At 49.3% G+C, this 24,077-nt stretch overlaps 1 protein-coding gene across 1 annotated transcript in view; it reads left to right on the top strand.

Annotated features, from left to right (window-relative positions):
• LOC132805464 (ubiquitin-conjugating enzyme E2 Q1) overlaps window positions 1–24,077 on the top strand; it is a 47,299-nt gene that overhangs the window by 1,939 nt on the left and 21,283 nt on the right. Inside the window, exons 2-6 of the mRNA XM_060820555.1 lie at window positions 17,631–17,735; window positions 20,017–20,121; window positions 21,543–21,593; window positions 22,020–22,160; window positions 23,593–23,677. Coding sequence (XP_060676538.1) covers window positions 17,631–17,735; window positions 20,017–20,121; window positions 21,543–21,593; window positions 22,020–22,160; window positions 23,593–23,677 — 487 coding nt within the window. The remainder of the gene's footprint in view (window positions 1–17,630; window positions 17,736–20,016; window positions 20,122–21,542; window positions 21,594–22,019; window positions 22,161–23,592; window positions 23,678–24,077) is intronic.

Genomic DNA, 24,077 nt, shown 5'->3' on the forward strand with positions numbered 1-24,077 from the left:
GGAATGTGTTGGGTGTGGGAACTGGTGCGGGCTGAGTTGCTATGTTTATTCATGTTGTGGGCATAGAGTCGTTTGCGCACATATTTTCATAGCTGAGAGAGCTTTAAAATGAGAACTACTAAAAGCAATTAGCGAGGACAAGGCCTCTGAGTTTGTATAGGCCCAGTTCCTGGTTGTTGATTTTTTTTTCTTAAAGTAAAAGGCCACATTGACAGAGAGATTTCTGTGCTTGTCACTGTTGATCTGTGCAATGAGGCAGGGCCTCCATTTAGGCCTACAGTGATGTGGTGTTAGAATAATTGGTAATGTTGTTAGTGAGACTGGGTTGCAGCAGCCACTCTGATACAGAGGTGAACAGGCCAGGAAGCCTCCCCAGGTATCTGGGGTACGTCGGGAGACAGGCCTGCTTCTTGTGACAGTTGTTGGGGAGTGGGGAGACGGTGTTGTGATCTACCCCTGTCCCAAGGGATGCATGGGGATGTCCGTGACTGGTGTCTTGGTGGGACTTTCGATAGCGCTGTCCCTGTCAGCTCTCCAAAATCTCTGCTGCTGCCGATCCCTTCCTCCTGAGTCCTGGTCACCCACTACTCGCCATTCTGCTTTACCTCGATTCTTAAAGGTCCTGTTTCTAACTCCCCCCCCCAACTGCTCTGATCTCTGCAACCTCTCCTGTCACTCACCAAAACGTTTGCATCTCGATTTCGGCCTACACCTCCTGCCTTTCCCCCCCCCCACCCCCGTCTCATTTCATCATTAATGGCCATGCCTCCCAGCTCCTTCAGAATTCCCTCTCCTTGTATAACATGCGCCTCATTGACTGGATGTATGGTCACCTCACCATAATACCACCACCTCTGTCTTTGAAGGCCAGTTCTGTCTTACAGTCAGACCTAATAAGTGCTTTAAAGTTGGGGTTGGGGGTGGGTGGAGGGATGTCAAAAGTGCTGTGCAATTGCAACTATTGTGAGCTGCGATCTGACAGAATGGTGAGCCAGGTCGAGAGGGCTGAGTGGCCTGTTGCTCAGCGTGTAATGAGTTTTGGGGACAGAAGGGAGAACAGCTGTGGATTCAGTTCAATGTGCGTGAGACCACATCAGTGTCACCCGACAAAGTAACAGTGCTCCGACTATCTTAACCCGATGACTTCTGACTTTGTCCACCCCAGACCAACACCGGCGCCTCCACCTGCACACCTTTTTTTTGGGAGGGAGGTAAATGTGTTGGCAGGAGAGAGTGTTTACCAGACTATACCTGCAGGGAAAGGTTGGACAGGCTAGGCATAATCGGCTGGGGTTTAGAAGGGTAAGCAGTGAGTCATTTGCAATGCACAGTATCCTGAGGGTTCTGGAAGAATTGGTGTGGAGACCATCCCCCACCTGTGGGAGAGTCTGGATCAGGGGTGACCCGTTTTAAGATGGATGCGATTTTATTCAGAGGGCTATGAGTCTCAAATTCTCCTCAGAGTGGTCTTTGAATATTTTTAAGGTGGATAGATTCTCAGTTGGCGGGGTGAGGTGAGGGGGGTGGTGAAAGGCTATAAGAGGAATAATCAGATCAGCCATGATCTTATTGAATGGCAGCACAGGCTCAAGGAGCCTATTCCTCACTTGGCCGAAGGCAGAGGTGGGACGAGAGGTAAAGGGGGGAGAACTTGGGTGTGGGTTTTAAGCCCACAAGACTGTAAGACCCAGAAGTAGAAATTTGGCCGTTCGGCCCATCGAGTCCACTCCACCAATGGCTTATGCCTGAAACGTCGACTCTCCTGTTCCTTGGATGCTGCCTGACCTGCTGCGCTTTTCCAGCAACACATTTTCAGCTCTGATCTCCAGCATCTGCAGTCCTCCTGAAAGTTTCTCAACCCTATTCTCCCGCCCTCTCCCTGTAACCTTTGATCTCCTTGACAATCAAGAACCTGTCAAACTTAGTCTTAAATACCCTCAGTGACCTGGCCTCCACAGCGTTCTGTGGCAGTGAATTCCATAGATTCCCACTCTCTGGCTGAAGAAGTTTCTCCTCATCTCTGTTCTAATGGGTCTTCCCTTTACTCTAAGGCTGTGCCCTCGGGTCCTCGTCTTTCCTACCAATGGAAATATCCTCCTAACGTCCGCTCTGTCCAGGCCATTCAGTAATCTGGGATTCGATTCCCACTCCCACTTCCTTCTAAACTCCATCGAGTATAGATCCAGAGTCCTCAAACGTTCCTCATATGTTAACCCTTTCATTCCTGGGATCATTCTCGTGAGCTTCCTCTGGATCCACTCCAGGGCCAGCACATCGTTCCTGAGATAATGGGGTTCGGGGTGGGGGGGGAAGATGGGGATGGGACAGTGTGGGCAGGACTCTGTGCTGGGAGAGCGACAGTGCTTTTAAAAGATTGTAGCAATGCTGGATGTTAACGTACCACAAAAATACAAATGCCTTTTCTGGTTCCTATCTGGGTCCTGAAGATTTGACCTTGAACACTGTCAGTTTTTTTTTAAAAAAGTGTGAGGTAGGGTGGTTGTCAGATTTATGGATGTGCCTGTGCTGGGGTTAGTCTTTTTATTTCACCCTACACCTTATCCAAATTGATGCCCGTAGATAAAATAATATTATTTCATGATTAACATTAATACTTTCTTAATGTTCTAGGTGCACATTCCTTCATTAGATACCCAGTGACTGTTAGAAAATATAAACATATTGACTGTAACATTTCTGCATTTATTACTGTTGCAAAACATGCCTAGATAAGATATAATCATTTCTGGGTCTAACAGTGTAAGGTTATAAAATGATACTGTTACTGGGCGAAATAATTCTAAAATTGCCACAGGTTAAACTCAAAACTGTGGGTATCAGTATTATGGTATTAGATATGGTGCAGTGTCATGAACTGTTACACTCTTGTGTCTATAATTGTCACGAGGTAGGACACTGGGTATATATTACAGAAAGGGTACAGAGTAGTAAAACTTGTATCTGTCGCTGGGTATAACATGGCATGGATTCTGTATGTAATAATGAAACACTCCAGTATGTTATAATGACTCTCAGTGCATATGGTCAAGTAGTCACACAACACCAGGTTAGAGTCCAACAAGTTTATTGGAAATCACAAGCTTTCAGAGCACTGCTGCTTTGTCAGCTGACAGGACAGTGCTCTGAAAGCTTGCAAATTTTAAATAAACCTGATTTGGACATACCGGTGTTGGACTGGGGTGTACAAAGTTAAAAATCACGCAACACCAGGTTATGGTCCAACAGGTTTATTTGGAAGCACTAGCTTTCGGAGCGACACTCCTTCACCATGAACTATAACCTGGTGTTGTGATTTTTAACTCGAATAAACCTGTTGGATTGTATCCTGATGTCACATGGCATCTGACACAGATTGTAATAACAGCATTCAGAAACTGGTTAGAACAGTCCTTTATATAGTCTACAACTACTCTCACTGAGTGGAACAGTATATGTTAATATTACCCAACTTGATTGGAACACTCCTGTACATATTATTACTCTGTCACTGCTTACAACAGTATTAATATACCGAGTAACATACTCACTGGTCTAACACTTCACACTGTTACAAAAGTGGATGGCACCCAATTACATAACACATGTTTCTATTATGTGTTATACACTTTGTCGCAGGAGATACGATTATTAATGTTTGTGTAGAGATTTGTAGCTTGGGTTGTCGTGGTTGCGGATGTGTTCGCTGAGTGGGAAGTTGATTTGCAGATGTTTTGTCCCCTGTCTAGGTGACACCTTCAGTGCTTTGGACCCTCTTGTGAAGTGCTGCTGTACTGTGTCTTCTGGGATTTAATGGTGTGGAGATGCTGGTCAATGTTGACATGCGTGATCTTCTTGGAGTCTAAGCATGGCACTCAGCCACGGATTCCACCAATAAGCACATTGACCTAGACCCAGTATACCGGACACTACAATGAACAATCAGAAGCTGCAGAAATGTAACCAAATCCATTCCAGAAAGACACAACAGAGCAGTGCTTCACGGGAGTTTCCAAAACACCTAGACGGGGGACGAAATGTCTGCAAATCAACTTCCCAGCTCGAAGAACTTACAACCACAACAGATTACGAATGCTGTGGCTCAGCAGGAAATGGGGGGGGGGGGGGGGTAGAATTGAAAAGTCAGAAACAGGAAGGGAGCAGCCATTTTACTGGAGTTTTCTCTAGATGCCCCCTAGTGGCAACCGAGACACTGAGGAGCGGATTGGGAGGAAGGGTTTGGAAATGTGCAGAAGGAACAGGGTTGTTGTCATGGGTGACTTTAACTTCCCTAGTATTGATTGGAATCTCCTTAGTTAAAACAGTTTGGATGGAGCAGTTTTTGTCGAGTGTGTCCCGGAAGGATCCTTGACTCTGGAAGGGGAGGCCATATTGGATTTGGTGCTTGGCAACGAACCATACCATGTGTCTGATCTCTCGGTGGGAGAGCATTTCGGTGATAGTGATCACAAGTCTCTGACCTTGACTATAGTCATGGAGAGGGATAGGAGCAGCCTGTATGGGAAAGTATGTAATTGGGGGAGGAGGAGTTACAATGGTATTCGGCAGGAACTGGGTCGCCTGAATTGGTAACAGATATTCTCAGGAAAATGCACGATGGAAACGTGGAGATTGTTTAGGGAGCATTCGGTGATAGCGCTGGATATGAGGAAGGAACCTTGGGAGCATCTAGTCAAGAGGAAGAAGGAAGCTTTCTCAAGGCCGAGGAGGCAAGGATCAGACAGGGCTCTAGAGGGATACAAGGTAGCCGGAAGGAACTGAAGAATGGACTTAGGAGAGAGAGAAGGGGGCATGAAAATGCTTTAGCAGGTGGGATTAAGGAAAACCCGAAGGCGTCCTACACTTACGTGAGGAACCAAAGTGAGGGTAGGGCCGATCAGAGATAGTGGGGGGAACCTACAACTGGAGTTGGCGGCGGTAGGGGAGGTTCTTAATGAATATTTTGCTTCAGTATTCACTGTTGGTCGGCATGGACGGGTTGGACTGAAGGGTCTGTTTCCGTGCTGTACGATTCTATGACTCTACTGTCTGGGACTGTATCACTTGTGAGGACAGCATGAAACATGCTGATACACTTGAACAAGTTGATGTTAAGAAGGAGGATTTAGTGACATTTTTGAAAAACATGAGGCTAGATAAGTCCTCTGGGCCAGACGGGATATATCCTCGGTCACTACAGGAAGCGAGGGAAAAGATTGTGGTGCTTTCGGTGATGATCTTTGCATCCACACTGTTCACTGGTGTAGTACCAAATGACTGGAGGGTGGCAAATGTTATTCCCTTGTTCAAGAAGGGGAATAGGAATAACTTTGGGAATTACAGACCAGTCAGTCACTCGTCTGTGGTGGGTAAAGTATTGCAGAGGATTCTGAGAGACAGGATTGATTACTTGGAAAACCACAGTTTGCTTAGAAATAGTCATCACGGCTTTGTGAGGGGCAGGTCATGCCTCACAAACCTTATTGAATTCTTTGGGGATGTGACAAAACACATTGACAAAGGCAGAGCAGTGGATGCGATGTACGTGGATTTTAACAAGGCGTTTGATAAGATTCTCCACAGTAGGCTCATTTCAGAAAGTAAGGAAGCATGGGATACAGGCAAATCTGGCTGTTGGAATACAGAATTCGCTGGCCCAGAGAAGACAGAGAGTGGTAGTAGATAGAAAGTATTCAGCCTGGAGCTTGGTGACCAGTGGTGTTTCACAGGGATTGGTTCTAGGACCTCTGGACTTTGTGATTTTTTTTTAAATGACTTGGATGAGGCAGTGGAAGAGTAGGCTAGTAAGTTTGCTGATGACACGAAGGTTGGTGGAGCGGTGGATAGTGTGGAGGGCTGTTGTAGGTTGCAGTGGGACATTGATAGGATGCAGAGCTGGGCTGATAACTGGCAGATGGAGTTCAACCTGGAAAAGTGTGAAGTGATTCATTTTGGAAAGTCAAATTTGAATGCAGATTACAGGGTTAAAGGCAGGATTCTTGACTATGTGGAGGAACAGAGGGATCTTGAGGTCCGTGTTTGTAAATCCCTCAAAGTTGCCACCCAAGTTGATAGGGTTGTTAAGAAGGCATGTGGTGTGTTAGCTTTCATTTGCAGGGGGATTGAGTTTGAGAGCCGCGAGGGTATGCTGCAGCTCTATAGAGCCCTGGTTAGACCACACATGGTATATTGTGTTCAGTTCTGTTTGTCTCATTATAGGAAGGATGTGGAAGAGGGTGCAGAGGAGATTTCCCAGGATGCTACCTGGACTGGAGGGCATGTCTCATGAAGAAAGGTCAAAGGAGCTACAGCTTTTCTCATTGGAGTAAAGAAGGATGAGAGATGACTTGATAGAGGTGTACAAGATGATGAGAGGCACAGATAAATAGTCAAGACTTTTCCCCAGGGCGGAATGGCTATTGTGAGAGGCATAATTTTAAGGTGATTGAAAGAAGATTTAGGGGAGATGTGAGGGGTCAGTTCTTTACACGGCGCGATAGGTGCATGGAGTGCACTGCTAGTGGTCATGGTAGAGTCCGATACATTAGGGATATGGAAGTGACTCTTGGATAGGCACATGGATGATAATACAATGAAGGGTATATAGGTTAGTTTGATCTTGGAGTTGGATAAAAGATTGGCACAACATCGAGGGCCGAAGGGCCTGTACTGTTCTGTGTTCTCATGCACAGTCACTGGATGTAGTAAATAACTCCGAAACTGAGTGGAGTACTTGCATAATAACTCACTGTCTGTAACACTATAATAATGCAGTTACTGTGTGGAATACTGTATATATCACATCAAAACTCACTCCCTGAGTGTGACACTATTATATTTTGGGCGGCAGGGTGGCTCAGTAGTTAGCACCGCCGCCTCGCAACGCCAGGGACCCGGGTTCAATTCCAGCCTCGGGCAATTGTGTGGAGTTTGCACATTCTCCCCATGTCTGTGTGGGTTTCCTCCGGGTGCTCCGGTTTCCTCCCACAGTCCAAAGATGTGTGGGTCAGGTGGATTGGCCATGGATAATAGCCCCATACTGTCTAGGGATATATAGATTAGGGTGGATTGGCCATGGGTAATTGCCCCATCGTGTCCAGGCATGTGTGGCATAAGTGGGTTAGCAATGAGGAATGCAGAGTTACAGGGGTAGGTAGGGTGGGTCTTTCTGAGTGGGATCTTTTCAGAGGTTAGGTGTGGACTTGATGGGCCAAATGGCCTGTTTCCACACTGTAGGGATTCTATCTTCTATATAAGAACACAGCAACACTGTTATAGAATCGCACAGTAACTGTATTATATAATAACTCACTGTTCTTGTCTGTAACACTAATAATGCAGTTATTGTGTGGAATACTGTATATTATCACATCATAACTCTCTGGGTGTCACACTGTTATATGACAGTTACTGAATGGAGTACTCCTGTATATATTATAAAGGAATTCCCCGTCACTGGGTATAAGACTATCACATAACACTTATTAGGATGGCATTAGTTTGCAATAACACTAACTTGGTGTGTTTATATATATATATATATATATTTGCTATATGTATTCAAATGATCTGATTCCCTATATTTTGGAGTCATAGAGATATGCAGCACTGACACAGACCCTTCGGTCCATGCTGACCAGATATCCCCACCCAATCTAGTCCCACCTGCCAGCACCCGGCCCATATCCCTCCAAACCCTTCCTATTCATATACACATCCAGATGTCTCTTAAACGTTGCAATTGTACCAGCCCTCACCACTTCCTCTGGCAGCTCATTCCATACACGTACCCTCTGTGTGAAAAAATTGCCCCTTAGGTCTCTTTTATATCTTTCCTCTCTCATCATAAATCTAAGCCCTCTCGGGGAAGAAACTTTGTCTATTTACCCTATTGATGCCCCTCGTGATTTTATAAACCTCTGTAAGGTCACCCCTCAGCCTCCGACGCTCCAGGGAAAACAGCCCCAGCCTGTTCAGCCTCTCCCTGTAGCTCAAATCCTCCAACCCTGGCAGCATCCTTGTAAATCTTTTCTGAACCTTTTCAAGTTTCACAGCATCTTTCCGATAGGAAGGAGACTGGCCATAACACTATTCCACTTGCTGGATGTAACTTAGGATCCAGAGTAGACCTAATGAGGCTGCTCCATCATTCAGTAAGATAATTGCTGATTAGGTTGTGATCCCAACTGCACCTTGCTGTCTGCTGAGAGACTGGGCTCCTGCTTATCCGCTACTGAAGCCCTCACCTATGCCTTTCTTGCCTAAAGAATTGATGATTCCAGCACAGCCCAGGCTTGGTTTTCACACCCCGGCCTCCAGACCTCACCCAGAGCTATCTAACCATTACCGCTGTGAAGACACGGAGTTAGGCAGCTCCTCCATTTGAAAAATTCACAACCCTGTTTTCAGTCACCAAAAGCCTTGCCTTCTAACTGTCTCCTACAACCCACCCCCCTATTTCTGTCACCCCCTCCAGGTCCTACACTCCCTCCCTATCTCTGTCAGCCCCTACAGCCCCTACACCCCCTCCCTATCTCTGTCACTCCCTCCAGCCCCTACACCCCCTCCCTATCTCTGTCACCCCCTCCAGGCCCCTACACCCCCTCCCTATCTCTGTCACCCCCTCCAGCCCCTACACCCCCTCCCTATCTCTGTCACCCCCTACACCCCCTCCCTATCTCTGTCACCCCCTCCAGGCCCCTACACTCCCTCCCTATCTCTGTCACCCCCTCCAGGCCCCTACACCCCCTCCCTATCTCTGTGACTCCCTCCAATATCTGCTACCTTTACGATCCCCTTGCCCCTTCGATTCCAGCACCTTACCTGGTCTGCCAATTACCATTGGTAGGCAGGCCTTCAGCTGTGTGTGTGTGTGTGTGTGTGTGTGTGTGTGTGTGTGTGTGTGTGTGTGTGGGGGGGGGAGGGGGGAGTGGTTTAAACAAGTTTTAGGAATTTCCTCTTTGAACAACGACAACCACAGGCTCGGTTCCCCGGCTGTAGACCCCCTCCCCCACTACTAACCAGGGGCGATGTCTTAAATGGATTGACCCTGTCAAGTTTCACTGTGATCACATCTCGTTCTTAAACTCCAGAGAGTCAAGCTCCAATCGCCCGTTCTCTCTCCATAGGACGGTCCCAGTATCCTGGGGATATGTCTGGTGAGCCCTCCCTTCTCTCCCTCTATGACAATAATGTCCTTCCTGAGATAAGGAGACCAGAACTGTGCACGCAGTACTCCAGGTGTGATCGAACCAAGCTCCCAGACAATCAAAGCAATTCCTCACTCCTCCTGTACTCGGTCCCTCCCACAGTAAAGGCTAATGTTCCAACAGGCTTCCTAATAGCTTGCTGCACCTGCTGTTGGCCTTTACTGACTTATCGACAAGGACGCCTGAGTCTCTTTGTACATTTACACTTTCCAACATCTTGCCATTTAAAAATATTCTGTCAAATTGAATAACCTCACAGATTTCCACATTGTATTCAATCTGTCAGATTTGGACTTTACCAAAATCTTTCTGAAAATCCAAATATACCACGTCCACTGGCTCCCCCTATCAAATTTTGTTAGTCACGTCCTCAAAACACAAGCTCCCAGCATGTTTGTCAAATGCGATTTTTCCCCATTCGCGAATCCATGTTGACTGTGATGTAGCTGGGTATCCTTTAAGATGTTCCTTCATTTCTACTGCTTCTTGCTCCCTGTAATTACTTTAATGTGGCTCGGCATCAAATGTTGTTGATTGAACACTCCTTCCCTTTTTTTAATGAGACTAAAGGTGCTGTATAAAATGCAGGCTGTTGTTGTAAATCTCCTGTATAGTGTAGAGAAGCGAGTTCTGTTAGTTACAGCCCTGTACCTAACAGAAGACTGTTACTGAACGTAAAAGTTTAATTAGCCAATACAGGCACATATCTTCACCTTTTGTGTACAGTGTGGAATGGGAGCAGGATTTACTTAGGCCCAGTTATAAGGCACAAAATCAATTTGTCAGACCGTCAATCGGCCAGACTCTGAGCTAATGCTGATTGCCGATGGAGTATGGTTTTCAACAAAAAAACCCACACACTTGTGGGGCCCAGCCGAGAATCTGGTCTTGTGCACAACAATTTGAGTTCCAGGTTTTGCAGAAGCCGATTTCGACCTTCAGTCGGACGTCTGCCTGTTGCTTGAAGTGCTGTCGGTGTAGGAGTCAGCAGGGTAACTGTCGTGACTTGTCTAAACCTGTGACAACACTGAGTTCCGGTCTGGGCAGGTAACAAAATTCCTCTTTCCCCCCCCCCCCCCCCCCCCCCCCCACCAATTCGTGTTGGCTGGTGAAGCAGGTTGGAAGGGCCGAATGGCCTACCCCGCCTCTGTTTTCTCTCTCTGTAGTGCTGAAGGCACTGTCCCACCTGTTCCCCCAGAGAATTGTGAATGCAGCCCAGTCCATTACACAAAGCAGCCTTCCTTCCATTGTCTCCATCGATACTTCCTGCCTAGGGAAAGCAGCCCATGTCCACCAAAGACCCTCGTTATACACTTTTCCACACTCGCCTGTCAGGCAGAAGATATAAACGTTTGTACACAAGCACCGATTTAAGAACAGCGTCTATCCCTCTCTTACAAGACTTCTGAATAGACCTCTCAGCAGCTGCAGTACTGTATTCCTCACTGTATTGCCCTTATGGTCTGCACTGAAATTGCCTGTATTGTGCACCAAACAAAACTTTTCACTGTACCCAGGTACACGTGACAATCATAAATCAAAAGGATTGGGTTTATATTCCCCAGAGGAGAAAGTGAGGACTACAGATGCTGGAGGTTGGATTTGTGTGTGTGGTGTTGGAAAAGTACAGCAGGTCAGGCAGCATCCGAACAGCAGGAGAGTTCGGCATTTTGGGCACTAGCCCTTTTCCAGCTCCACACTCTCAACTTTACATTCCCCAGAGTTTAAACGTGATGAGGTTGCACCCTCCGAACTGACTTGACAGGGTGTTCACCGGAGAGCGGGGTGGTCACAGCCTCTGATTAAAGGGGTTGGCCACTCTGCACGGTGATGACGAAACATTTCCACGCTCCCAGGGTTGAGAAACTTGAGAATTCTTACAGCCAGGGAGCAGAGCGCACTGAGTTGTTGAGTATGTCCGAAACCCCAAGGTGGGGCAGATTTTAATGACCGTGCTTTTGGGGAGGGGGGGGGGCGGGCGCGGAACCGAAATGCCATGTTAGCGGTAAAGGGTGGAGGGTCAGTGGGCAGAATGGTTTCTTCCTGTGATGTTCACACTGTTACTCGGTTGTACTGCTGACAGTCTCAGTTCAACAGGCTGTTGTGTTTGGGATCAGTGGCTCGATCAATCCAATGAACTCGCAACTAATCAGTCACACTGAACAGTTGGTTACAGGGCAGGCCTTGGCTCTGGTACTGGGCCCAGTCTGTGTCTTTAAGAGGGTGGTTGGGTCTGTCTACCATGAGGTACCTGCCCTGCTGTCCCTGCCAACCTGTGGCCTGTCTCTGCTGTGGGTAAAGTCCGGTGTATGTTTCTTGTGATCTGTGAGAGGTGCCCATTCAGAAGCAGGGTCTGTCAGCTGCTGGATTCCCAGGGAATAGTGGGGGTGCAGTACTGGGAGGGGACAGGTCTGTCCCTGTATAACACTGGGATACTGTACTGGTGGGGGACAGGTCTGTCCCTGTATAACACTGGGGTACGGTACTGGTGGAGGACAGGTCTGTCCCTGTATAACACTGGGGTACGGTACTGGTGGAGGACAGGTCTGTCCCTGTATAACCCTGGGGTATGGTACTGGTGGGGGACAGGTCTGTCAGTGGATAACACTAGGGTACAGTACTGGTGGGGTCAGGTCTGTCCCTGTATAACACTGGGGTACAGTACTGGTGGGGGACAGGTCTCTCCCTGTATAACACTGGGGCACGGTACTGGTGGGGGACAGGTCTGTCCCTGTGTAACACTGGGGTACAGTACTGGTGGAGGACAGGTCTGTCCCTGTATAACCCTGGGGTACGGTACTGGTGGGGACAGGTCTGTCCCTGTATAACACTGGGGTACAGTACTGGTGGGGGACAGGTCTGTCACTGTATAACACTGGGGTACAGTACTGGTGGGGACGGGTCTGTCACTGTATAACACTGGGGTACAGTACTGGTGGGGGACAGGTCTGTCAGTGGATAACACTGGGGTACAGTACTGGTGGGGTCAGGTCTGTCCCTGTATAACACTGGGGTACAGTACTGGTGGGGGACAGGTCTCTCCCTGTATAACACTGGGGCACGGTACTGGTGGGGGACAGGTCTGTCACTGTATAACACTGGGGTACGGTCCTGGGTGGGGGCAGGTCTATCACTGTATAACACTGGGGTACAGTACTGGTGGGGGACAGGTTTGTTGCTGTGTAACACCGGGGTACAGTACTGGTGGGGACAGGTCTGTCCCTGTGTAACACTGGGGTACAGTACTGGTGGGGACAGGTCTGTCCCTGTATAACACTGGGGTACAGTACTGGTGGGGGACAGGTCTGTCACTGTATAACACTGGGGTACAGTACTGGTGGGGGACAGGTCTGTCACTGTATAACACTGGGGTACAGTACTGGTGGGGACGGGTCTGTCACTGTATAACACTGGGGTACAGTACTGGTGGGGGACAGGTCTGTCAGTGGATAACACTGGGGTACAGTACTGGTGGGGTCAGGTCTGTCCCTGTATAACACTGGGGTACAGTACTGGTGGGGGACAGGTCTCTCCCTGTATAACACTGGGGCACGGTACTGGTGGGGGACAGGTCTGTCACTGTATAACACTGGGGTACGGTCCTGGGTGGGGGCAGGTCTATCACTGTATAACACTGGGGTACAGTACTGGTGGGGGACAGGTTTGTTGCTGTGTAACACCGGGGTACAGTACTGGTGGGGACAGGTCTGTCCCTGTGTAACACTGGGGTACAGTACTGGTGGGGACAGGTCTGTCCCTGTGTAACACTGGGGTACAGTACTGGTGGGGACAAGTCTGTCACTGTATAACACTGGGGTACAGTACTGGTGGGGACAAGTCTGTCAGTGGATAACACTGGGGTACAGTACTGGTGGGGACAAGTCTGTCACTGTATAACACTGGGGTACAGTACTGGTGGGGACAGGTCTGTCAGTGGATAACACTGGGGTACAGTACTGGTGGGGACAGGTTTGTCCCTGTATAACACTGGAGTACAGTACTGGTGGGGACAGGTCTGTCCCTGGATAACACTGGGGTACAGTACTGGTGGGGACAGGTCTGTCCCTGGATAACACTGGGGTACAGTACTGGTGGGGACAGGTCTGTCCCTGGATAACACTGGGGTACAGTACTGGTGGGGACAGGTCTGTCCCTGGATAACACTGGGGTACAGTACTGGTGGGGACAGGTCTGTCCCTGGATAACACTGGGGTACAGTACTGGTGGGGACAGGTCTGTCCCTGGATAACACTGGGGTACAGTACTGGTGGGGACAGGTCTGTCCCTGTATAACACTGGGGTACAGTACTGGTGGGGACAGGTCTGTCCCTATATAACACTGGGGTACAGTACTGGTGGGGACAGGTCTGTCCCTGTATAACACTGGGGTACAGTAATGGTGGGGGACAGGTCTCTCCCTGTATAACACTGGGGTACAGTACTGGTGGGGACAGGTCTCTCCCTGTATAACACTGGGGTACAGTACTGGTGGGGGACAGGTCTGTCCCTGTGTAACACTGGGGTACAGTACTGGTGGGGACAGGTCTGTCCCTGTGTAACACTGGGGTACAGTACTGGTGGGGACAGGTCTGTCCCTGTGTAACACTGGGGTACAGTACTGGTGGGGACAGGTCTGTCCCTGTGTAACACTGGGGTACAGTACTGGTGGGGACAGGTCTGTCCCTGTGTAACACTGGGGTACAGTACTGGTGGGGACAGGTCTGTCCCTGTGTAACACTGGGGTACAGTACTGGTGGGGACAGGTCTGTCCCTGTATAACACTGGGGTACAGTACTGGTGGGGGACAAGTTTGTTGCTGTGTAACACCGGGGTATGGAAACTGATTGTGCCAAATGTTTTGTTTCTGTAAAATAGCTCCTATGTTATGACGATGCAAGCTTGTAATTAGTGCTGTGAACCCCCTGAATGTAATAGGGGTCTTTCATTCTTCCTGTGCATGCTGGGACTGTGCTGTTGCCATTATCTGGCTTTTGATCTCCATTTGTAAAATAGAGAGATTATCAAAGGGTTAGTTGGAGCACAGGGGACACTCCTAACACAAATAAGGACAGGAGGCAGCCAATCACCCTATCATGCTGGTGATTGCTTTACTTCTGAAAATTGAAATGATGTTGAAAAATGTCAAGAGGACAATTCCCTATTCTGCAGAAATGGGAGGAAAAGAACTCTAGTGAAAGACACTCTAATGGTTTTGATAAAGCTAGCAACAGATGTAAAACCCAGTGAAATCCTTGTGTTCTTTAAGCTGAAGGTAATGCTCTTTCTGTGTTGACCCCATTAAACACTCCCAGGACAGGGACAGCACTGGGCTGAATACAAAGTAAAGCTTCCTCTCCACTGTACCCCCACCCCCCAACCCCATCAAACATTCCCAGGACAGGGACAGAATGGGCTTTGATACAGAGTAAAGCTTCCTCTACACCATCTTCACGTCACAGACCTGAAAGCGGGTGGTAATGGAGGGTTGATTTTTTTTCAGTCTGAAAGCCTGTGTGACTACCAGAATTCCACGGGAATGGGTGCTGGGTCCACTGTTATTTGTCATCTATATAAATGATTTTGATGTGAATACATGGTTAGAAAGCTTGCAGATGACACCAAATTGGTGGTGGAGGGGACAGTGAGGAAGGTTATCTAAAATTGCAATGGGATCTTGATCAGTTGGGCCAAGAAATGGCGGATAGAGTTTAATTTAGATGAATACAAGGTGTTGCATTTTGTTAATACGAACAAGGACAGGGCTCGCACATTTAATGGTGGGCCCCTGGGGAGTATTGTGGAATAGAGAGGCCGAGAGGTTCAGGTCTGTTGTTTGCTGCAAGTTGCGCTACAGGTGGTTAAGAAGGCGTTTGGCATATATGCCTTCATTGCTCAGACCACTGAGTGGAGAAGTTGGGATGTCGTGTTGTGCTTGTACATGATGCTGATGAGGCGTCTGGCCAAACACTGGCAAATGGGACCATTTTAATTTGGGAAACTTACTCTGCATGTACGAGTTAGACTGAAGGGTCTGTCACCGTACTGTACAACTCTGACAGGGTGAGTATGGGGGGTTAGATATGGAGTTTAAAACTGATGATACAAGTCAGGTTGTGCAAAGCTCAGTGTTTATGCCATCATTTTCTCCTTTTCGAATCTGGTTGCTGATGGTTTGGATTTTGGGTGGGACATTGCTAACACACAGAAACTATTCCCAAAGCCTATTGCATGCTCAGTCCCTGACTCCCAGCGATGAGGAGAGACACCCATGTGGTTGTGTCAAGGGTGAGGATGCTATGTCACTACAAGGCCTTGTCTGGAGCTGGAGTTTTGGCATGTAAACCACACCTGTACCCTGCAATTAAATAACAGCTCATTGTTGGCTCTGCGAGTTGTAACACTGGTAACATGTATTCCCATGTCACCACCTTCATCAGTAGGGATTATATTTTTTTTCAGAATCTCTCTAATGAAAACAGGATGAGTCAGTAGCATACCTGGTTCCGGGTCCACACTTGGAATTACGCAGGAACCGGAAGAAGTAATTCCACTACCACCTCAGCTCTTTGACCAGAGGAGGCCATTCAGCCTGCGCCTTGTGCTTATTATGCGGGGATAGTATGAAACCATTCAGCTCCCACAGGAACAGGAGAAGACTGTTCAGCCCCATCTCATGCCATTCATCCAGTTGAGCGTATTACATAGGATTGGGTAGAGTCCCTGTGCTGGGGTGCATTGCATGGGAACAGCAGGAGGCTGTTCAGCCCATCTCTGATGTAAAGTTCGCAATGGAATCCATTCCTAATTACTACATTGTGACCTTACTCTTTGTGCCAGTGAGGGCACGGTCAGATCCTTGACCTTCTATTCATTCATTGGCCAGGCTGGCATTTATTCCCCGTCCCTAATTGCCCAGTTAAGTGCCAGCACAAGTTAGGATCCACAGCTTAAAAATACACGGTAGACCATTTAGGAGAGAGATGAGGAGAAACGTCTTCACCCAGAGAGTGGTGGCTGTGTGGAATGCTCTGCCCCAGAGGGCAGTGGAGGCCCAGTCTCTGGATTCATTTAAGAAAGAGTTGGATCGAGCTCTCAAGGATAGTGGAATCAAGGGTTATGGAGATAAGGCAAGAGGCAGATACTGATTGGGAATGATCAGCCATGATCATATTGAATGGCGATGCAGGGCTGGAAGGGCAGCACCTATTGTCTATTGACAGTTTGCTTCCCCATCAAGCCAGATGGCATTTTCCTGAGAATTGATTCATGGTCATCGTTAGATGCCTAATATTTCTTGAATGTGACAGGATTGAAATCCGGGTCCCCAGAACGTTATCAGAGTCTCTGGGTTAATAGTCTGGCACTGGCCATCAGCTCCCCAGTGACAGCTGCCATGTTTTCCCTTTGTAAAAGCCTGTGACTGGTTCAGACTTGTGCCTGTGGTGGTTGTGCTGCTGGTGCGCTCTCGCCCTCAGGACCTTGATCTGCTGGCGGTTTGTTGGACGCACTGTCCCTTGAGTGACGCCCCAGCTAGGCAAGGCGTTGTGCTGAGTCCATGGCGCCACCCTTCGCTCAGCCTGGGCAATGGTGAGGAGCGGGCATTGAACTTTCCCATGTGGCACGTTTTAACCCTGGCTTCACCGGTGGGGAGAGAATGGCTTCTGTCTGTATCTTCTCTTCCCTCCGTCCAGTCGATCTGAGCTTGGTGTCTTAAGACATGGGCAGGGATGTGAAGGATGGTCTTAATGTGACAAGAGTCGTACAGCACGGAAACAGACCCTTTGGCCCAACCCATCCATGCTGACCATGATCCCAAACTAACCCAGTGCCACCTACCTGCATTTGGCCTAGATCTCTCCAAACCATTCTTATCATGAACTTATCCATAGGTCTTTTAAACATTGCAATTGTACCTGATCCACCGCTTCACGAACCCCTCTGTATGTTTGAAAAAAAAGCTCCCTTTTTATTTTAAATCTTTCTCCTCTCTCGTTTTTAAAAAGTTACCCCTTTAGTCTTGAACTCCCTACCCTAGGGAAAAGGAACCTGCCATTACCCCTATCCATGCCTGTCATGATTTTATATATAAAGTCACCTCAAACTTCAGTGGGAAATGTCCCGGTCTCCTTATAATTCAAACCTCCATTCCCTGCAACATCCTGATTCAATCTAAATCCCTGTCCATGAGCCTTTGCATCCCCCCCCTGCCCTCCCCAGGAGCATTACATCTTCAGCTCTGCATGTTTTATTTTCCCCAAATACTCGGGGTTCAGACAGAGGCCTTTCGGCCCATTGTCCCTGTGCCTGAACCCTGCTGCTTGCTTTCCCTTGCTGGAGTAAATGGGGTAGAGCTGGGGGTTTCTGGTCAGGTGAGGATTCGGCGAGGATTGTGCTGACTGTACGTTCCGTATTTCTGTTTTTCAGGAATCCTATCCCTCGGTGCCTCCCATATGGTTTGTGGAGTCAGATGACCCAAACCTAGCCGCAGTGCTGGAGCGTCTGACTGACATTAAGAAAAGTAGCACTCTGGTGAGTCCGCGGGGGTGGGGTGGGGGAGAGAGGGGGGAAGAGGGGGCGTGCTATTTGTCCATTGTAGACTTCCCACAACATCCCTCCCCTAGCCTAGCTCCACAACACCAACTCCAACAAGAAAGGGACAGGCAGTCGTTAGGGGTGGACCTGGCTACTAGTTCAAAAGAAAAGTCCTTCCTGGGATACAGGCATCGTTGGTTATGCCAGCATTTATTGTTCAGCAGTAACAGCCCAAAGGGGAATATCCACATCACTATCCCCATCAAACACTCCCAGGGACAGGGACAGCACGGGGTTCGATACAGAGTAAAGCTCCCTCTACGCTGTCCCCCCATCAAACACTCCCAGGACAGGGACAGCACGGGGTTAGATACAGAGTAAAGCTCCTTCTACACTGTCCCCCTCATGAAACACTCCCAGGACAGGGACAGCACGGGGTTAGATGCAGAGTAAAGCTCTCTCTACACTGTCCCCCTCATGAAACACTCCCAGGACAGGGACAGCACGGGGTTAGATGCAGAGTAAAGCTCCCTCTACACTGTTTTCCCCCCCCCCCCCATCAAACACTCCCAGGACAGGGACAGCACGGGGTTAGATACAGAGTAAAGCTCCCTCTACACTGTTTTCCTGCCCCCAATCAATCCCTCCCAGAAGAGGGACAGCATGTGTCTAATATCTTGGGGACATGGGTTTGATACCCACTGCAGAGGCTGGTTAAACTTGAAATCAGTAAAACTCTGGAATTAAAAGCCCATCCTGTGTCCAGTGGCAATTGTCTTAATGTTCTTTAGGGAAGGGAATCTGCTGTGGTCTGGTTTGGGCGTAGGTGTGACTCCAGGCCCACAGCAATGAGAGTGTCAGTGTATTTGGGACCTGGGCCCATTAGTAGTGATCTGATGGTTGTTGAGAGGTTTAAATCTGTGCACGCTGCTGCAATTGCTGGAAGCCATTCCAGAACGCAAGGCAAGGCTCCCGTCGACAATGTACCCAGTCCACTATGTTCATCCCCTCGGGAAGGTAGTGGATCAGGAGTGAGGTGGGGAAAGGCCATTGAGGAACTCTGTCAGCTGTGATCGTCTTGAATAGTGGGGCAGGTACCAATGGGCTGAATGGCCTACTCCTCCTCTCGTCTTCTACTCGGGGATTCTGCAATGTCTAGAACTCCACATTGATTTCACTAAGTATAGAGCCTGATCTGTCTGTTGGTGATTTTTGTTCACCCTGACCACTGTGTTCCTGTCATGGGTTACTTCCAACACAGCCTACCCACTGTCTGCTACCCTTGGCTCTCATCCTGCACACTTATTCAGCTTCTCATCTACAAATGTGCAGGTTAGGGTGGGTTGGCCATGGGAAATTGTCCCATAGTGCCCAGGGATGTGCAGGTTAGGGTGGGTTGGTCATGGGAAATTGTCCCATAGTGCCCAGGGATGTGCAGGTTAGGGTGGATTGGCCATGGGAAATTGTCCCATAGTGCCCAGGGATGTGCAGGTTAGGGTGGATTGGCCATGGGAAATTGTCCCATAGTGCCCAGGGATGTGCAGGTTAGGGTGGATGGGCGATGGGAAATGCAGGTTTACAAGGATAGGGTGGGGGTTGGGATGCTCTTCAGTGGTTTGGTGCAGGCTTGATGGGCTGAAAGGCCTCTTTCTGCACTGTGGGATCTTATGATCCTTCTATTCTGACATAACCCCTTCATATCTCTGTCTAGGCTCTGCCTCCACCAGTCCACTCCCCTCTCCTCCTCCACCCCACCACCTCCAACCACCCAGCTCATCTTTCAGCCTAACTCCCACTGCTCTCCGTTTCAATGCAGAGGCACCAGCCTTGAAGCATTACCTCTACTTTCTCTCCATGGATGCTGCCAGACCTGCTGAGTTTCACCCGCTACATCCTGTTCTTATTTCGGAGTTGTTTTATTTTCCCATTCTCGCGTTGGGATTCCTTCAGGGATCGCTGAGCGGATTTTCCGGAGTGATCCTACAAGTCCAAGGGCAGGTGGTGTGGAAACTGCGGAAGGATTCAGTCAGGCTGCTCGAGAGAGAGAGAGAGTCTGGTGGTGCGGTGGGGTAAAGAGATCAAAGATTTAAAGAGATGTGTTCAGGTTGGATCGGTGGGTTTGGTGTTTTCTGAAGCCTGGTTCCTTCTATCACAGCCATCAAGCTCTGCTTCAACGTCTGACCCACAATGTGTGGCAGGTGGCCAGTGTTCGAACGCCCCTGGATGGGCTGAGCAGTCTTCCTGTAATGATCCGTTCTCTCCTTGTCTCCCTCTGCAGCTCCTCCAACACTTTAAACGAATAATCTCTGACCTGTGCAAACTTTACAACCTTCCACAGCATCCGGATGTGGAAATGTTGGATCAGCCTCTGCCAACGGAACAGGTAACAGGGAATGGGGATGGGTGGGGGGAGGGGGGACTGCTGTGTCCTGTAGGGGTTGGTCATCAAGAAGGACAGAGACTGAGAGAGATGGTTGGGGGGGGGGGGGGGGGAGACCTGTGGTCAATCCTCAGCGCGTCTCGCAGCGCTTTTCCCATCTGCACAGCAAGATCCCACGAGCAGTGACGGGGGCGAGGTAGTGATGTTTGATCAGGGATACATATTAACTTTGGGACACAGTCCAATTCCCACCCCCAGTGCTCCTGTTCAAGACCATGTCCATTCACCTGAGACTGTGAGGGGTGGGGGTGGGGGGGGGGGCTTGTTTCATCACCTCCGGTGAAGCTAATGTGTGAGGTGTAGTTACGCGGGGCCTGGAGGAGGTGGAGCCTCCTGCTTTCAAGCCCAGGGTTGAGCTGCCAGATCTCTATAATGTCAGAAGCCACATGACACCAGGTCAGCTGATGCAGATTCCCTACTGTATGGGAACAGGCCCTTCGGCCCGACAAGTCCACACCGACCCTTTGAAGAGTACCCCACCCAGACCCATTCCCCTACCCTATATTCACCCCTGACTAATGCACCTAACACAATGGGCACTTAGCATGGCTATTTCACCTGACCTGCACATCGCTTGGACTGTGGGAGGAAACCGGAGCACCCGGAGGAAACCCACGCAGACATTGGGAGAATGTGCAAACTCCACACAAACAGTTACCCGAGGCTGGGAATCGAACCTGGATCCCTGGGTGCTGTGAGGCAGCAGTGCTAACCACTCAGACACCGTGTCGCCCCAGTGAAGGAACTCGTCCTCTTAGAAGCTTGAGGTTTTAAATACAGGGCACCCTCAATTATCTGAACAATGTGAACGAGGAGTACTTTGTTTGGATAATCGAATGTTCGGATTGTACCGTTTACCCAAGCACTGGGACCTCGAGATCTTATTCGGATAATCGATATTACCCATAAACCTATTGGACTACAACCTCATGTCATGTGACTTCAGACTTTGTCCACCCCAGTCCAACACTGGCACCTCCACATCAGATCTCTAAGTGTGAGCAGTTTGCTTTGGTGGTCCTCATCCCATCAGCCCCCTGACACTGGAGAGTTGACCCTGAACGTCTGTAAAGGACTTCTGTTTTAGTTCGTCTCTCCCCGTACCTGCTCTGACACTATGCTGCTGCATGTTCAGGTTGTGTGTTCACCCTGTTGTCCAAGTATCAAGTTGACACTCTCTCTCTCTCTCTCTCTCTCTCTCTCTTTTCCCCTCCACCTCTCTCCTCTCTCTCTCCCTCCCCTGTCTCCTCTCTCTTACCCTCCTCCCTCTCTCCCCCACTCTCTCTCTCTCTCTCTCTCTCTCTCTCTCTCCCCCCCCTCCCCCTTGTCTGTCTGTGTGTGTGTGTCTCTCTCCTTGCTTTCAGAGCACCCGGGATGACGTGACGTCAGAGGAAGAGGATGAGGAGATGGCAGAGGTGAGTTTCTTCAGTCTAGCCCTTTTTACCTGGGGACGTCCACGGACGTTCCCACATGTATGGGGATACCGGAGCCAGGGAGGGTGTCCATCGGACGCGTAGCTAATAACTCCAGCCATGAATTCAGAAGAATCCTCTCCCTGCTCCAGAAAGCTCGGGCTGGGTGGGAAATGTGGAGCCGGGAATGGTCAAGGCCATTGGCAGAGGTGCCTTGAAGGGGTAGAAGCTGCACAAACGCACAAGGGGGAGAGGAACTGGGGGCTGACGTGGAACAGAGGGGCCTGTCGGCTGAATGGTGTAATGCTTGCCAGGGAGTGGACAGATATTGGTGGGTGGGTGGGTGGGGAATAGGCCGAAAACTTGGAGGTGGTTGTACTGAGACTATCTGTCTGTCACGGGCTAACCACTCTTCATCTGCTCCCACAGGACAATGAGGATTTGGATCATTATGAAATGAAGGAGGAAGAGCCTGTAGAGGGCAAGAAATCAGAAGATGAAGGCATTGGGAAGGAGAACCTGGCTATCTTGGAGAAGATCAAGAGGAACCAGAGGCAAGATTATCTCAATGTACGTGTCTGTAGGGGACTCGACTGAACTGCGGGGAGTTAGTGTGACCCTCGAGTGTAGCTCTTCCATTCGGTTACCGGTGCGTGTCAGGTCTTTCAAGGCAGCTGTGGTTTAGTGCTGAGTCAAAGCAGAGTGGCAAGATGCCAAGCTCCTGTTCCCGCTGGCATTGCACGGTTTGGGTGCCGGGAGACCACTTCTGCCCACTGAGACGATTGGCATCCTTTTGGGCAGAGGTGATGGTGGGGGTAGGGCTTAGATTCCACCACCACTCCACCCAGTGACCATACTGCTGATTTTCCCCACCTTGTCGTTGTAAACCCCTGTGCCTTCCTTGCCCAGCTCCTGCCCCTGCTATGAGAAAGTCAGAAGTCTCACAACACTAGGTTACAGACCAACAGATGTATTTGAAATCACAAGCATTTCAGAACGCTGCTCCCTTGTCAGATACCCCTTCCCATTCTTCCCATGCTTTCGTGCCCCCTCCCCACCAAATCTGTCCATTCCCTGGCAGCCACGAGGCCCTTTGCTCCACTTCTCTCCATTCCCCCATTTCCTCTTCCGCCTATGTGTTTGTGCAGCTTCTATCCCTTCAGTGCACCTCCTGCTATTTCAAATAAACCTGTTGGACTATAACCTGGTGTCGTTTGCTTTCTGACTGTGTGCACGCCATTCCAACACATTCCATGAGGGGGCGGCACAGTGACTCAGTGGTTAGCACTGCTGCCTCACAGCAGCACGGTCCCAGCCTCGGGCGACTGTCTGTGTGGAGTTTGCAGCGCATTCTCCCCATGTCTGCGTGGGTTCCCTCCGGGTGCTCTGGTTTCCTCCCACAGTCCAAAGATTCCCACAGGTGAATTGGCCGTGCTAAATTGCCCATCGTGTTAGGTGCGTTAGTCGGAGGGGAATGGGGGTCTGGGTGGGCTAATCTTCGGAGGGTCGGTGTGGACTTGTTGGGCCAAAGGGCCTGTTTCCACACTAGGGGAATCTAATCTAATACTGCACTCCTACCTCTGGCCTCTTATGCATTTTCCCCGGTTCCCAATGATGGCCTGACCTCCAGGAGATCGCATGATCCAGAATTGTCTCCCTAAACCCCCCTCTCCCCCTCCCTCCTTGTTCATCAGACCAAGCTTTTGGACATCTGTCCCTAAGATCTGCTCAAGTGATGCACTGAACGAGGCTGACTTGGCTTCTGACAAGGTCCCTTGCAGGTTTCTTGTACTGAGCATGCTACACAAGTGCAAGTTCTTGTCAGCAACGAGGAGAGAAGTGGCCAGCAGGAGGCGGCAACAAAACCGCTCCGAACTGAAGAGAAATAAGGCAATGTGAGGGCGGGGGGAGTGGAGGAGGGAATGCTGTAAGTGTTGAATCATGGTCATGTTGATAAAATTAAACGTTTTGTTGCTGACTTGTATCCTGCTTGTTTTTGCAGGGGGCAGTGTCAGGTTCTGTTCAGGCCACTGACCGACTAATGAAAGAGCTCCGGGATATTTACCGGTCAGAGAGTTTTAAAGCAGGTAAGGAGTTCCCATCAACTAAACAGTTTGTTGTGAGCCCAAGATTTTGTCTTTAGGGTTACAGAGACGTACAGTACGGAAAGAGACCAGTCCACACCAATCATATTCCCAAACTAAACTCATCCCACCTGCCTGCGCTGGACCCATATCCCTCCCAACGTTTCCTGTTCATGGATTTGTCCAAATGAATTTTGAATGTTGTAACTGTACCTGCATCTATTACTTCCTCTGGAACGATGTTTCATACATAAACCACTCTCTGCGTAAAAATATTCTCCCTCACGTCCTCCTTAAATCTTACTCCTCTCTCTTCCAACAAAATGCCCTCTAGTTTTGAACTCCCCCTTACCCTAGGGAAAACACCCTTGTCACTCCTCTTATACATGCCCTCATGATTTTA

The sequence above is a fragment of the Hemiscyllium ocellatum genome, chromosome 50 (genome assembly GCF_020745735.1).
Source record: "Hemiscyllium ocellatum isolate sHemOce1 chromosome 50, sHemOce1.pat.X.cur, whole genome shotgun sequence".
Taxonomy (NCBI): Eukaryota; Metazoa; Chordata; class Chondrichthyes; order Orectolobiformes; family Hemiscylliidae; genus Hemiscyllium; species Hemiscyllium ocellatum.